Genomic DNA, 17,192 nt, shown 5'->3' with positions numbered 1-17,192 from the left:
TCCCTCTCAAAGAAAAATCCATCTAAACAAATTTTCTTCCTCAAATATATCTTTTTTTTGAACATCTATCATTCATACAGTAAAGATTTGGATACAGTGGATTGGATGTAAGATTTAGAAAAGGCAGTTCGTTATAGGAAAAACAGTTTTAGTTAGTTTTTCTTTTAAGTTGAGTCCATACAATTCCTTGTTTGGATAGAAAAATAAGAAAACATGATTATGCAGTTCAATAACACAGATGGGGCTTCATCTAGCTCTTGTGTCATCGCCGGCACACCTTTTCTACATGGCTACGCCAACATTGGCGCCGCAGACCATGCTACTTGTACTAGCACGCGGCATGTCGCTATCTTGTTTTTTTGGTAGGAAAATTTTCTGAAATTCTAACTCCAAATTTAACATATTATACATGAGGAGGTTCATCTCGCCACTCTCCAGAAAAATTTCCTCTGTAACTAGCTCTAGCAAGCCCATGCGCTGCCACATTACCTTCCCGAGCACAATGAACAACAGTCGCCCTGCCGAACGAACTCAATATCTTTTGACAGTCATCCGTAACAACCGCCGCAGAAGCACGGTAATCTGATGGATCAAGGATAGCTTGGACAATCTCCAGTGAGTCAGACTCTACTACCAGAGTTGAAATGCCCGGATTATCAGCTAGGCATAAGCCATCAAGTAGAGCAAGAGCCTCCATGGATGGTGCATCCATAGCGTGCTGTTTATAATAACAACATCCTGTAATAAAAGCGCCCAAGCAATCCCGAATTACTGCTCCCGTTGCTCCTGATCCCTCATGAGCATGGTAACTTGCATCCACATTAAGCTTTAAGACCCCCATAGAAGGCCTCTCCCACCTTACTTTTCTGTCCTGTACCCCTGGTTTCATAGTGAGAGCATTCGCAATGATGCCCCGTATACTCATTGTTGTACGGACCGGGGTGCCACACTTCTCGTCGTGGCTAAGTTTCCGGCGATCCCACCAGAGGTACCAAGCTTCTACCATAATCATCTCAACTCCATTTGAAATCGGAATCCTTGCTTCTCCCTCGAGGTCCGAACATAGTAGCTTCTCTAGAATAATTGAACCTGACCTCTCTTGTGCTACCGCATTTTCAATTGTAAGTTTCAAACCTAGTTCCTCCCACACCTTCTTGGATCTGTCACATGTGAACAGCATATGTCGGAGACCCTCAGGGGTAGTTCGGCAAACTGGGCATATTACAGGGGACTTCATATGACGATTTGTTAATGTGCAGTAGCATGGAACGATCCTGTGTAACACCCGCCAATTGAACACATGTACTTTAGGAGGGACAGTTCTTCCCCAAAGTGCCTTCCACACAGGATGTGGATCAACTCTACCGCCTCCCAAGTCCAAATGGGCTCTTGTCCTATATTCACTTTTCCATGTAATATGATATGCTGAGCAGACAGTAAAGCAACCTAGCTTTGAAAAATGCCATGAGATGAAATCAGATTGTCCATGAGATGACAACGGAATTTGCAATATCCTCTCTGCATCAACATGCCAGAAATTTTCACGCACGAGCTGCTCATCCCAATTTCCAGAGATTGAGTCAATCAAGTCTTGGACTTTCTGCAGCAAACATAGCCCCCTAGGGGTCATTACCTTGCGGTCATGGCTTGTGGGAATCCACTGGTCAGACCAAATGTCAATTGAAGCACCATCCCTTGGTCGCCAAATCGCCCCTAATTTGAATGTTTTCATACCCGCCATGATACTCTGCCAAGTATACGATGATCCTTTTTTCAAAGTTGCATTCATCAAGTCCCCATCCGGATAATATTTAGCCCATAGTACTAGCATAGCTTTGTTAAAACAGTGTAAATCATGAAAGCCCATACCTCCCTCCTTCTTAGGAATGCACATCTTCCACCACGCCTTCCAATGGATCTTCTTTTTTCTTGCATGTCACCCCACCAATATCTAGCAATAGCATCACAAATTTCCTTACAAATATTCTTCGGGATGTTAAAAACCGACATGGCATAAACCGGGATAGCTTGTGCCACCGCCTTCAAGAGGGTTTCTTTCCCGCTGATTGATAACATTTTTGAGATCCACCCATTAATAGGTGCACAAACTCTGTCAACTAGATGTTGAAAACTGTCACTCGGTCAATTCCAACTTTTGACGATAACCCCAAATACTTATCCGAAATCGCCTCTGAAACAATATTAAGTTGTGAACAGATATCCGCTCGCACTTCCACTGAAGTATTGGGACTGAAGAACACACTGGATTTGGCATCGCTAACCAGTTGTCCTAAGCTAGCACAGTACATGTCTAGAGCATTCCTGAGTGACGTGGCATTCAACGTATCCGCCCTCATCAGAATTAGGGAATCATCAGCAAATAACAAGTGTGAAACTGATGGTGCACTACGACACACCCTAATCCCTTGGATACCACCGAGCACATCCTCATGCGCTAGTAGACTGGATAACCCTTCAGCACAGATTAAGAATAAATAAGGAGACAAGGGGTCTCCTTGCCTGAGCCCCCTTGTAGGAGTAAACGCCTCTGTTTCATCTGCATTGAACCACACTTTGTAATTAACAGAAGTAACACAAGCCATAATCATCTCCACGCATGAACTATGAAAGCCCAATCTGGACATCATATCTCGGAGATAATTCCATTCGACGCGATCATAGGCCTTATGCATATCGAGCTTCACCGCACATAAGCCACTCTTTCCTTGTCTCTTCTTCTTAATCACGTGGAAACACTCATAAGCCACTAATACATTATTTGTAATCAATCGCCCCGGCACAAAGGCGCTTTGGGTCGGAGAGATAATATCTGGTAATAATACTTTCAGTCTATTAGATAGCACTTTAGAGATTACCTTATAGACGACGTTACATAGACTTATTGGCCTGAACTGGGAATTAAGCTCAGGGCAATCAACTTTTGGTATGAGCACCACCGCTGTTTCATTCCACCCCTCCGGTATAACATGGCTATTGAGGGCATTCAGAACCTCTTCTGTCACCTTATCACCCACGACAGACCAAAACTTTTTGTAAAAAACTGCATGCAGCCCAGGTACCTGGGGCCTTGAAATCGCCAATACTAAACATAGCCTTTCGAACTTCCTCTGCCGTGGTGTAACTCTTTCTACTACCTCTGTCTAGGTGAATAAGTCATTCGCGTATTTCTAGGTCATCGATTTGAGAAATTAAATATGTGTTATATGTTATGAAAAGTATATCACTAGATTTCTACACGGATGTAGTTTCTAAATATATATTTTTTTGCCACATATAATACATATTTAGATAGTTAAATCGTCAACCTAGAACTACGCGAATGACTTATTCACCGAGACGGAGGTAGTAACAAGGTTTCATCGGTCCCCAAGACCTCTGATGTGAAGAGTTCGGTAAAATAAGATTGTATCAGAGGCTTGATCTCCTCATTTCCTTCTCTAAAAACTCCACTTGCATCTTTTAGCTTCACAATAGTATTTTTCTTGCGCCTAGCTGATGCACTTTGCTGGAAGTACGCTGTATTGCGGTCCCCATACTCAAGAAAATCACTCCTACTCCGCTGCATATAGTACACTTCTTCCTGTTCCAACGCAAGTTCCAACTGCGTTGTTATTTCATGTTGGCGCCGAGTAGAGTACTCATCCATCGGTCCTGCTAGTATATGGTCAAGCTGTTTCGTCACGTCCCTGATTCTCTTACGAGGAGCCTTCAGTACATTTTTGTCCCACTCATGCAGCTCATCATGTACTGCTGCAAGTCTTGCCAAGATCGGTATATTTGCGGGCGAGTGTTCCCATGCCGTTGCCCCCACATCACCCACTGTTTCCTCCCTTAGCCATTTGCCTTCAAAGCGTTTTCGCCGTCGGCTAGTGCCGCTACCAGGCAAAGTATACGTAGATGTGTTGATCATAATCGGCCTGTGATCCGAACCACCCATAATAAGATGATGCACAGCTGCATCAGGAAACATACCCGCCCATGCCATGTTCCCCACAGCTCTATCCAGTCTCTCTCTGATCCTCCCCCTCTTCCAAGTGAATTTATTGCCAATATAACCAAGGTCTTCCAGAGAACAATCAGCCAAACAATCCCTAAACGCAGACATATATGATAATGGTCTCGCATTACCTCCCTCTTTCTCTGATGAATACAAAATCTCATTTAGATCCCCTATCACAACCCAAGGCAAATTACCCTTAGCATGTAGATCACGGAACCGTTTCCATGTGTGATGCTATGTCTCCAAACCGGCTCACCATACATACCCGTTAACCTCCAGTCTGTACTATGATGCGCTCCTTTGACCACAACATCAATATAGTTGTCATGATAATAATTCAGCTGCATATTAACATTGTTCTTACACATCATCATCAGACCTCCACTCCTTCCATCGCTCGGTGACTGATATGATTATTATTTAATAAAGGTCACCGGATTTAAAAAAACATATTATACATGAATTTTGATTTAAAAATGTGTAAAATCTTCAATCAATAGCGCATGATCCATCTTTCTTTCGTACCGGTGCCAAACCGGATTGGACATGAACACCTCAACAAAACCAGATTGAAGACAAAACAAGCCATCTATAACCACGCATGCATGCCTCATCAAAACCTTGCAGGTAAAAAAAAAATAGCAAAGTTCTCATCTTATACTGAGAGAGACGCTTTAAGATTGATCACATTCAAACACGTTGTGATTGTCAACACAGATGAGAACCATGTGTTGAAATAAAGAACCTGAACCTACCTATGGGGGTTTGAGTCATGGTTATTGAGTTAGGGGCCTGTGGAATTTCTCTCCTGGTGCAACGCATGATCTCTTTTGCTAGTAATTGTTAACAGAAGATGAAGCTACAGCGGTGTACAATTGACTAATAATAAACTTAATAACAACAACTGAGGGACCTATAGGCTAACATGTCCAGCATGCTCTCTCTATGGGGAGCATGGCGATTCACTCCGATGGACAGCCAGCATGACTCAGGACACCCGCCTCCTTGTGCTGCGCCTTACCGAGCTTGAATCGACCAGCCTTCTCACGGACGAGGGCTGGGGAGTGGACAGCCCCACTGATTCTGGGATGTCAAGGTCATCATTTACCGGCAGGCCCGACATATCGTTATGCTTCTGGAACAAGTTGTGCAGCGGCTCAGCTTCGATCCTCACTTTCTCCACCTGAAACACAACTTCAACTTCAACTCCTTGCATAGATGTGTTCCATGTTTTTTTCGGTGACAAAAGAGTAGTAAAATTGTCCGACTTCCATATAACAAGACAAAGGATCAACTTCAATCAAAGCTGTTGTACCATACCAGCTCCTGGTGATAAGCGCGAGAACGAGCTTCAGCCAGTCTTCTCTGCAGATCGATTTCTTTCTTGCTTCCATATTCTGAATTCTCCATTTCATTTTCCTTCTCTTCCAGCTCTCGATATAACTCTGAAAATAAGATACCAGTTGCCATCAACATCCAGAAATTCGACAAATTGACAGTCACAGCAAGAATGCATACCAAGAGATTAAACAACCAGCCTACGGAAGGAAATGAAACCAAGTAGGAGGGCCATTACAAAGCTTTGAATTTTCAATCGCCTTGTGAAGAAATCAATGTAACCTTGAGGACATACCTGTAAATACCGACAAGATCCAGATTTGTGTTGGGATGTCATATAGTGTCTTAGCTAACGTCAACGATGACTTCAAGATCTCCCTGGCTTGTCCAGTATCATGTAACTGAAGTGCTAATGTACCTAATATTGTTAAATACTGAGAAACCAATTGGATGTTACCCAACTGTTGGTGCGCTATTCTCAAACCACTTGCAAGGCGAACCCTGCATCAGGTAGAAACGTTTCATATTAACAACATAGAAATTGACTATCTGCAAACTTGCCGAGAGTTCACTCAACGTAAAAGAGGAAATGAAATGTGGCAGACACCCATGGGAAACAAATAATGCAGAACATTAGCTACATGGTGATATAACTTCTGTTTCTAAGTGACCATATGTTTAATGCATCGAGATCATGTGGCTTTAAAAAAATTGAAAACAATTATATATCCAGTCACGACAGAGGGGATCTCCAATTTTGCCATTCCAATTTCAATTGAACTTTAAAGTTCAAAAGGACGAATATGGAACCCTGTAAAAATATAAATATGGAATACTAGAGGAGAAATACGAATATGAAACCCTAGAAGAAAAATCTTTTTTTTTATCCGGGAGTAGTGGGGAAAAAATCATATACCCTTCCCTCCCTCTTAAATGAGAGATGCAAAATAAATAAATAAAGGAGAAGCAACTCTTCTTTACCTTCATGCTTTATAGTCATCATTTCTATACATCTATTAAAACATTTGAATTTTGTTTTTACTCATCTTAAATGTAAACTATAGTGATGCACAATACGTTCATTAAACTGCAGTCATTATGCTAACTTTCTCTACTTAGTACTATATCATATCTCACCGTGCGTCTTGTGGATTATGCTGCCTCATAAGTAGAAGTCCGTAAACAAAAATGATACAGGTCTTCTCTCTTACCCCAACAAATGAGTCCATGGTTCTGTAAGCAGGACCAATCAATTCTAGTGCCTAAACAACCAAAAAGGTGAGGCAAATATTTAGTTGTATTAGCTGGCTTGATACAGAAAAAAGACAGGTATGTAGGAGTGATATAAAATCCTACTTTACCTCTGAAGATGATTCCGCGTCACCCTTACAAATGTAGGAGACTGCCGCGTAAACTTGGCACATAGATTGCATTGATTTGTTCTCTGTCAGCTGAAAAAAATGTATTTCTTAAATTAGAAAAGGGCTGGATAGGTTGCAATAGAACATAAGAACAAATGGCCTAATATATAAAAATCTACATTCCTTGATAGATGTTTTTACTTCAGCGGTCTTGGGGCGCATAAAATATTGACTAAAAGAGGGATAGCTATATTATAATAGGATTGGTGGTGCCTCAGAAGGACAACTTTCGATATTTGGGGTCAATGCTGCAGAAGGATGGGGATATCAATGAAGATGTGAACCATCGAATCAAAGCCGGATGGATGAAGTGGCGCCAAGCTTCTGGCATTCTCTGCGATAAGAGAGTGCCACAAAGCTAAAAGGCAAGTTCTATAGGATGGCAGTTCGACCCGCAATGTTGTATGGCTCTGAGTGTTGGCCGACTAAAAGGCGACATGTGCAACAGTTAGGTGTGGCGGAGATGCGCATGTTGAGATGAATGTGTGGCCAATGGCCACACAAGGAAGGACCGAGTCCGGAATAATGATATACGAGATAGAGTTGGGGTAGCGCCAATTGAAGAGAAGCTGGTCCAACATCGTTTGAGATGGTTTGGGAATATTCCGCGCAGGCCTCCAGAAGCTCCAGTGCATAGCGGACGGCTAAAGCGTGCTGATAATGTCAAAAGAGGCCGGGGTAGACCGAACTTGACATGGGAGGAGTCCGTAAAGAGAGATCTGAAGGACTGGAGTATCACCAAAGAACTAGCCATGGACGGGTGAGTGGAAGCTTGCTATCCATGTGCCAGAACCATGAGTTGGTCGCAAGATCTTATGGGTTTCACCTCTAGCCTACCCCAACTTGTTTGGGACTAAAGGCTTTGTTGTTGTTGTTGTTGTTGCTGTACTGGAAACCTGATTGTAGATCACATTGAACACATAACCAATGACCGGATGTTGTTAGCTTTTTACATCATTAATCACATGAAGCACAGTTGGAGGTGCAGCGTGCAGAAACCCCACAGAATATTAATGTGTTTGGTAGCATACAAGAGGATACTAGGAAATATATGGCAGAGAGTATGCAAAGAAACATACTGTGGAGCATTGTTCCAAATATCAGCCAGTTAATCAGCATCTTGGTCAGTTAATCGCTACTCGATGGGACACCAAATAGCCTTTACTGGAAACTTCGCCTATTTATCCCCACTCAGCACCCGACCGATATGGTACCAGATACCGATATCCTGAACATTGCTGTGGAGTGGCATATCGAGAGGAAAAAAAATACCTTCAATGCTTCAAGGAAGTGGAAAGCAGCCTCGTCAAAGCAGCCAACAGAATGTGCATACTGTCCCCTTAGCATTTCAATTGTGCTCTCACAACCTTGGAGAATCGTTGGGAAACGAGTAAACCAATTTTTCATCTGTGCTAAAGCCTACAGAAACAATGACGAATTGATAATAAATATAAGATATATAGATCTGAATAACCATAAGATATATAGATCTAATGTTTGGAAAGAAACGTATCTGGCACAATTACTGGACCTATTATACCAGGCAAGATGTGCTTATATCAAACCCAATAATAAATATATAATAGCTCAACATATCGCGAGACATATTAGTTTCAATAAACAGATTGGCAGGGATGCCCTTGAAAAAATGGACAGGTATATTTGAAAAGCATATACATAGACAAATAACGAAGAACGGTTGCAAACTTGCAAACTTGAGCAGTCATCCGGCGTATTAGTAAAAAATATGGATATGCTGTTTTATGTACCTCTTGGGCTTCAACAAATTCTGATCTCGTGAGTTCTACAGCCACATTGTTTTCGAGAAACTGAAGTAAAAGCATCAAATACAACCCGGCCGTCCATATCGTTGAGTGTTCCAAATCTCCCTCTGTATATATAATGACAAAAATTAAATGAGGTTAAGGTAACAGAAGTACAGTACTACAATAATAATTTCTTCTGCAGTTAGTGAAGATTTTTTTTCCTGCGAAGCACAAAATATTTACGGGAAAGTTCTTTATATACGACAGAACAGTTCCCCCGGTCCCTGACGTACCACTGAACAATGACATACATGCCCCTTATTTGACATCTCCATTCAAGCAGGCGAACATGGTGGAACATGATAATCGATGGCCCTCAATGAATTGACTACATGGCAGTGGATCTCGAGATGTGTGCTACCAGTTTCCATAGAAACTCAAAAGAAACAGTTGGGTGGTTGTGCAGGATTGACAGGCCACAATAAGAAATAGTCCAAACCATAATAATAAACAGTCAGTGGTGGATACAAGGGCTTGAGCCATATGAAGGGCCACTAACATCACTACTGTGATCGCTTTGTTGAGGGGATCCCATTTAATTCAAGTAAATGCTGGCACAAGACAAAAGGTGTGGTGAAAAATGCGCAGTGGTGGCATTTTAGGTTTAGGGGAAGGGCAGGCTTAGTTGAGGAGCCGAACAACGGCGAGGCTGCATGGGAGGAGTACTTGGTCGAACTCACAGTAGGGCATGATTGAAGAAGACACGTTAAAGTCAACGGCGGGGATGGTGAAGAGCGGAGAATGGCACAGTTGTCATGACACTTCAGTGTGCACACCATGGCAAGCTCCAGCTTGCCCCTTCTTGATGACCGGCGGGCAGTTGTAGCTAGGGCAACACCTGGTACCGGCAAAGAAGTTGGAGGCTGTCTGGAAAGATAACTCATCTAGGTACTTGGCGCCGCCCATGGCCATCAAATTGGGTGGTCTCGGTGCAAACAAGCATGAGATTATGATGTGGTGCAGATTTGGTGCTTCAATGGGAGCCCAGCGCTGAGAGCAACAGTACAAGGGTGGAGAAAGAAGATGAGGATAAAGAGAGGTACCACGGAAAAATATAACATGAGAAATTTAATGGAGCGGCTGTGGAAGAAACGGGTAAGGTCTTGCTACAGTTGTTGCATATAAGGGAGAGGTCATTGTTTTAGAGCAGATCAGGTAAGTATTCGTTGGCATATAGATATTCCTTAGATTGAATTCATTAAAGCAGCCCAGCGAGTTAGAGAAATGTCTGGTGTGAAGTAGTTCACGTCAAATTCAAAATTAATGCCGATGACTGATATCGATGATTTAGTTGGCAGGGGTGCGTGGAAGCTTGCTATCCATGTGCCAGAGCCATGAGTTAGCCGTGAGATCTTATGGGTTTCACCTCTAGCCTACCCCAACTTGTTTGGGACTAAATGCTTTGTTGTTGTTGTTGTTGTTGTTGTTGTTGTTGTTGTTGGGCAAAGATTGACAAGCTAGGAGCTACAAATTCCGTTTTCTTAAAAGAAAAGAAAAAAGGAAGAAAGGACCCAAAAAAAAAGGAACATATGACCACATGAGAAAGGGTTAAACATATCACAATTGATTAAGTCTGCATAGGATTGGCACGTTGGAACTTCAGCAGGACAAGGTATCATGCATATCCAGCACATAAGACAACAAGAATCGTGACAACTGACAGAATTATAATTTAATGTGTCACAGTATCAGCTCAACTTAAGATTGTTTCTGAAAGGTGTGATTTTTAGAATGACCATCACGATTTGGTAAAAGTTACGTAGTAGATCAAGGATGAGGCAGATAAATGAGAAGAAGCAAGGGCTGGGAGTTTGTTGATTGAGCCACTGTAGGAGCAGCCTCCTAGGCTTAGTGCTCTTTTTCGGGATTGTCTTCCATTATCATGTCTCGCCATTTTGGTGCAGATTTTCTTGCATCTAAACTGCTTTTCCAGCTTCATGGAAAGATATGAAAGGCTCTTGCATATTCTCGAGAAAAATTTGAGCTTATGTTGCTTAACCAAACAAAGGAAAAAGTGTGTGGACTGTGGAACTACACAGTAGTAGAATGACACGGATCCAACCAGGGTCATGCATTAAGTGTCAGCTCTAAAATATGGTAGTACACAATCAAAATTTGTAAAGGGTTGTCCGTAGAAAATAACTGAAGTTATTATCGGTACCTGTCACACCATCCACGATCCCAAGCTTCGAGAGTTCCTCTGTGAAACAATGTGAATGCCCAGTAAATTACAGATATACAGAAGTTTCTATATATTTCAGCTTTATAACATAGACAAAATATATATAAGATCATGTTTAAAATATCCAAGAAAAAATGTATGGTCAAAGGTTACTATTAGCTTATGCAAGGTCGACATGTATCAATGCATTTACTGCCCTTGGTTACTCAACAGGTGGTGCATGCGGGTCGAGGTTATTCCTTGCAAATTCCAGTGATGGACTGAAGGTGTACCATGTTTGATGTTTCATGAGGCATACATGGACAATAAATCTAGTATGCAGGGAGCTATTGTAAATTTGGACGTGTGGTGCTGATCAATTGAGGATTTTTTTTTTTTACAAAATCACACCAGGTTTAATTTTAAAAGGCGGCGACGGCTATGTTATCAATTGAATATAATCAGCACGTAAAAATTAGAAAAGATACACTATAACCTTGAAATCTTGCCGAGTTTAAATTACAACCTTCAACTACTAAACCATTTATTTTAACTCCAAACTATGAAACCCATTTACCCCCTCTCTCTCTCATCTCTCAAGTGACTTTCTCTTCTCTTAAGCACGACTTTAACTCTCCTCACTCTCCCCAACTCAAGCCTGCCTGTCCTCTTTTCAATCTCGCAACCTGCATCATATCCTGGAAGATATTCACTGTTGCCTTGGATAATCTTGTGGCTGCAGGGTTAGAGATTTGGGCTAGCTCGGGTCGGGGAAAGTAAGAAGAGAAATGGCCATGGGAGACAGAAGAGAGACATAGGGCCATGGCTGTCGTGGATTAGTTGTGCCAGCTGTCCACCATGTGGAATCTGAATCAGCACAAAACCACCTGAGATTGGACCAAGGGGCTAAACAGAATGGATTTTCATATTTTGGCGTTACAAATAAATTGCTCACAAGTTGAAGGATGTACCATGAACTTTGGCAAGAGTTGAAGGTTGTAAAGTGGACTTTATTATAGAAAGTAAAACATGATTTCATTGTTTTGTGGAACACTGTTTAATTTAAGACCTAATGGTGCAGATTTGCTACAGCTGGGTTTGGGATAAAAATAAATGGCTTAGAAATTGAAGGTTGTAACGTGAACTTCGGCAAGGTTTGAAGGTTGCAAAGTGGACTTTATTAAAATGTAAAACAAGATTTCATTATTTTGTGTAACACTTGTTTAGTAAGGCCTAAAATAATCATCCAATAAAGTTAAAATCGAAATATTCAATTTAAAGTCAAAGACTCGTTTCCCGTCATTTTCAGTCTTTCCTCTTAACTACATCGTGTATCTCAAACCCACCATTTGCATCAACATGGCCACTCCCATTTATATATGCCTCTCATCCATTTATGTCACAACATTCACATAGGCACCTTCATGGAGTTTGCTTCAACAAGAAAAATGGCCATGGAATATTGTGAAACCCAAGGGTCAGCTGTAACACCACACCTCTCACCCAGACCAGCAGTCGTTACTCATAGCGAGATCTAGACTGGCCTCACAGACCAACACTCCACACATTGTCCTCACTCGTGCGCAACGGGGAAGAACTTCCCGGCCGGTCACACATCCCCAAATTGCTCCAAGCCAAGCACACTCAACCAGAGGTTCTTGGAGATGAGCTTCCGGAAAAGAAGGTGCACCTTGTTCATATGAGCAGTCTATCATTCCATCTAAGCTAGGATGTCACATCAGCCAAGTAGCATTTGATGAAACCAAACATCCTCCTAAGGTCGGCTGAAGATCTTACCAGATCATGATAAATGGTACTGATCAATCTCAACTTGTCAAACAAAAATTAAAACCACCACCTTGTAAGGGTTGTTGTTGAGCAAAAGGGAAAGTTCACACTTCCCATATGAGCATTGCTGTCACTGCATTCTTGCCGTAGACATGTATCAAGAAATGCTGAAAATGTTCTGGAATGGACAACCTTTATAGATTTGTTGCTCATATGAACGAGCAATAAAACAAACTTATCATTGATATGTTCCCTCTCGTTGAGATGAACAGCATCGTGGCATTTCAAAGGGGAGAGTGGAAGTGGGATGACTTGGAACACGGGAGGACCGCATACAAAATTGCCACTCCCTCTATCCATATATATAGGGCCTAACGCATTTTTTTAGGCTAATTTTGACCACATGCTAGAGCAATAATATATGACATACAAGTTACACAAAGCATACCGTCAAATTCGTACGTGAAAGGAGCTTCCAGTGATATAATTTTCACATTATACATCTCATATACTATTAATCTTATCAATAGTCAAAGGCGGTCTCGAAAAACGTGCTAGGCCCTATATATATGGATGGAGGGAGTAGCGATAATGTGTTCTCCACAGGAAACGAGGAAGTGAATGGGCCAAAAGTTAAGAAGATTCTATCTGGTTCACAAGGATAAGCAGAGCGATTATGATAATGAATAGGGAAGCCCTTGTAGTACGAAAAAAACATCCACAAAAAGATAGCTGTGAGATTACTAGAATGGTAGTTAATTATATCAAATACTGAAATTAATAAAATGACACAAACACCTCATAAAATAAACCCTAGAAGGGAATACAATTGTAACCCTCACAGTATTGACGGTTGGGTTTAATAAGCACCTCCCTGTAAAGCAGGACCTCAGTACCCGTCAAGGACCATGACTTAGTAAAAAAAATGGCTACTATTTGATACCCATGGTTGTAAACTAGCTGTGCCTGCTATCTTGAATCGTATAACATGTGTAGTTAGCTATAAGCATATCATCTTCAGAAGCAATACTTCAAATAAGTTAGCATTCAACAGCACATACCATGGATGAGCTGTAGTCCTGAATGTATTCTCTTTCCACACTCCTTAAATATGCCTTTTGGCCGACTGACCATCACGACCATGAGATCCACCAGCACAAACACCGCAGTCCGTGGGAGCCACTCTCCGTGCATTGGCGGTGGTGCTAACAATAACTTGTCCCCATAATCTAACACATCTTTCAATGTGTCATACCCGCACAACGCTTGCAGCTGAGCTCTCAACTGCCCCTGCTTATGCGCTAGAGCCACCCTCTCCCTCTCCTTCAACATGGTCTGCGCTAGCGTTCCCTCAACTGCACTGAGTTCAGTACCAAGCTCTTTAATACGGTGTCCCCTCTCCATCTCGTTCTTAACAGCGGTGTCCAACCTCTCCACATGCTTCGAGGCAGCCTTGTAGTCACAGACCCTGAGCAGGTAGAAAGTCTGCAGCAGCTCCGTGTAGAAGAACAGCCCAACCCAATGCTCCTTCTGCATCCAATAAGCATAAGATCGCATGCAACAAAACACAAAGTTTACATCTCTTCACTGCTACAGACAGCCTAAAATTGAAGAGATGGAAAAAAGAAGCTAACTTGAGTTTACCTGCTCGGCCGTGAGCGCATCCCAGAGCTGGGAGACGCGCGCGACGGCGTCTTCAACGGCGGCGTTGTCCTCCCAGCAGAGTAAGTGGACGTGGAGAGCGGTGGCAGCGAAGAATAGGTCGAGCTGGGGGCTCTCGAGATCGGCAGCGGCGGCAGCCCCGGCAGACAGAGTAGTGAGAGCAGATGCGGCGTCCCCGTCGACTACGAGTGCGGAGGCGAGCTGCGCCTGGAAGTTACTGGTCCAGAGGAGGGCCCGGCCAGAGGGGAGAAGCCCCGAGGAGGAGGCGGAGGCGAGGAGGCTGAGGCCGCGGCGGAGCGCGTGCTTCTGCGACGGGACGGCGCCGAGGAGGCCGTAGACGTTGGCGAGGAGGGAGTGCGCGAGCAGCTTGAGGCGCGGCGGCGCGGAGGGGAGCGGGTTGAGGACGAGCAGCGCGCGCTCGAGGTGGGCCTTGGCGTTGGCGAGCCCCTTGGAGCGGGCGAGCAGCAGGCCGGCGAGGCGCATCCGCGCGCGGGCCTCGGCGAGCGGGAGGAGCGAGGCGGCGTGGGGCGGGCTGAGCGCCGACTCCAGGCAGGAGGTGGCGGTGGTGAAGTCGCGGCGGCGCTCGGCCTCCTCCGCCAGCGCGAGGAGCCCATCCGCCGCCGACATGGACGGCCCGGCGGACGGCATGACCTAGGGCGCGGTGAGCGGCAACGGCATGGAGATTTGGGGGAATCGGGGTGGGGGAGCGTGGGTAGCGTGGGCTGGAAGGAGGTGGGGGAGGAAGGAAGGACTGGGTTCGGCCGCCGGTTTCAACGGGCTCGTCTTTGTGTGTTGTGCACTTGTGCTCGGTCGCTGTTCACGTCGCCGAACGGGGAAATGGTCCGGCGGGTCCTCCTGCTGCCGCTGGTTGGAACACGTGACGCTGCTCGCGTGTGAAACCGGAAAGAAAGGGGCAAATTCCGGTCGTGCCACCAGTAATTTTCACTGTACGGTTCAAACGCAGATGCTCACGTAGTATTACCATAGGCATCTTACTCTCTCTTTTTACTAAAAACGTATTGCCTGAAAGTTTGAAAAAAAAAATAAGAAGAATGTGAGCATCAGTCTCTTTTCACTAAATACGCATTGCCAAAAAGTTTAAAATAAATTGAGAAGAATGCGAGCATAGGTGACCATCTGCTTTACGCTTAGTTCGCTGTCACTAATAACTCTGATAGTTTTAACAACTATTTCCTCCATCTAATATATAAAAACGTTTTTCAAGCTAGGATGTAGGTGATTCCGTGGTGCGTTGCTACGGGATTTTAAAGACCAATTTTAGATTACAAATGAAATGATCTAAATCAGAAGGTATTATTTTCAGAAATAATTGAACAAAGAGTATGCATGTACGTTTGATCATTGGAGATGGAACAATCAAATCGGATTATGAATGTGCTACAAAATAGTTTTTGTGGATGATGATGTGACACATTTAATGATGTGAAAGGTTGCATTTTGAGAATTAGAGTTAGTACGGATCAACTATTTAAGTATTATTGATTATTAATTATAGATTGTAGATTAGTAAGCGTGCATGTGCAATTAACATCTCTACCAACACATACTAATCAAAGATTTAGATAATGTGTCAACCGCAACAATCTTAATGAAAATAAAGATTAAGTTTTCAAAAACTTGATGTAAAATGCATAACTCATGATTGCTCCCTTATATAAATACCTCCAATTATTGTGTCTCATAAACCAACATGCCTCACTCACCCAAACGTCACAAATTTTAGTATACAAGATGGCTCGTTGCGTCAGTGGCACAAATGTAAGCTGCAACAAAGAAGTTAAGCAAACTATATGAAACATTCTTTAACGAATGCAACCTGACAGTTAAGCGGATAATTAGAATGTAGCGACCCGACCCGAATGGATCAAGTCTCTGTGCTTAAGTGTCATCCCTGGATCGGTATGCCGACACACACAGTACTCGAGGATTTATAACAGAGGTAAATCACATGTATAAAGTAAGGTAAATACTATTACCTCAATCCAAAATAGCGGAAGTAACAAGGTTGTGGGTTCCCATCAACACCAACGGCAAAGTTGAGTGTAGAAATCGTAACCCTAACGTATCACTTACTCGTCGTAAGAATCCTGCAACATGAAACGTTGCAGCCCGAAAACGGGTCAGCACATGGAATATGCTAGCAAATTCACACCATAGAGAAATGATGAACAAAGGCTATCACTACATGCATATATGGCTGGTGGAAAAGCTCTATAGTTATAATGTTTTTGCGAAAAGCCAATTTTTCCCTACTTCAAAGAAATAAATTTTGTTTAACTATCATGGTGGTTGTGAAACATTGAGATGGTTGACAGCATCTCAATCCCAATTAAGTATCATCATTAACCCAACAATATTAATTAAAAGTAACATGATGAGATCAACGGGATAATCCAAGAACTAGATACTCAAGATGTCCATAACCGGGGACACGGCTAATCATGATTAGTTTGTACACTCTGCAGAGGTTTGTGCACTTTCCCCCACGAGACTTGATCTCCTCCGTTGGATTACTCGCACTGCATGGTGTTTGAGTAACGGATGACCAAGACACAGTCTTTCAGAAGTGTTTGCACCTTACGTATGGGTAGACCGTTACACCTACTTTCCCCTACATCTGCTAGTCTACCACTGTAAGAGTTCACACAACTTAGTCAACTATGCTAGAGCCCATAATAGCTTGCGGCTGCACACGGAAGTTTCTAGCATGAATAATCTCACGATCCCTTTGAACCTGGGTGGCGGTCCAAAAGAAAAACAGGCAATCCTGGAATACCCAGGTACCTCAATCCACCCAGATGTGTGTTTAAGTTGCCACCTTAGGTAAACCATTAATTTACAATCTCACGTCTGTCATGGAAATCTCTCAAACCCAATCCACGTCTACGAGCATAGCATAGCAATATAAGCAAACGTGAAGTAACTCCCAAGGGTTTGATAAATAAAACAGGACA

At 43.0% G+C, this 17,192-nt stretch overlaps 1 protein-coding gene across 1 annotated transcript; it reads right to left on the bottom strand.

The window, feature by feature from the left end:
* Nucleotides 1-4,689: 4,689 nt before the first annotated feature.
* LOC123053066 (sister chromatid cohesion protein SCC4) lies at nt 4,690-15,009 on the bottom strand. The gene is made up of 10 exons (XM_044476448.1): nt 14,200-15,009; nt 13,617-14,085; nt 10,768-10,806; nt 8,550-8,671; nt 8,053-8,199; nt 6,721-6,810; nt 6,497-6,621; nt 5,655-5,860; nt 5,342-5,466; nt 4,690-5,204 (listed from the first exon to the last, which is right to left on the bottom strand). The coding sequence occupies exons 1-10, from the start codon at nt 14,863-14,865 to the stop codon at nt 5,010-5,012; spliced, it is 2,184 nt and encodes a 727-aa protein (XP_044332383.1). The 5' UTR covers nt 14,866-15,009; the 3' UTR covers nt 4,690-5,009.
* Between the last annotated feature and the right edge of the window lie 2,183 nt (nt 15,010-17,192).

Source organism: Triticum aestivum, chromosome 2D, assembly GCF_018294505.1.
Source record: "Triticum aestivum cultivar Chinese Spring chromosome 2D, IWGSC CS RefSeq v2.1, whole genome shotgun sequence".
Taxonomy (NCBI): domain Eukaryota; kingdom Viridiplantae; phylum Streptophyta; class Magnoliopsida; order Poales; family Poaceae; genus Triticum; species Triticum aestivum.
The sequence above is the reverse complement of the archived record's forward strand: the minus strand, read 5'-3'. Positions and strand labels throughout refer to the sequence as shown.

Coding starts and splice junctions, on each gene's coding strand:
- LOC123053066 (XM_044476448.1), bottom strand. CDS start 14,865: ATGCCGTCCGCCGGGCCGTCCATGTCGGCGGCGGATGGGCTCCTCGCG. Junction 6,811..8,052: donor ACTTCCTTGAAGCATTGAAG/GTATTTTTTTTC, acceptor CATTTTTTTCAG/CTGACAGAGAACAAATCAAT. Junction 5,861..6,496: donor CATAATCCACAAGACGCACG/GTGAGATATGAT, acceptor TACCTGATGCAG/GGTTCGCCTTGCAAGTGGTT.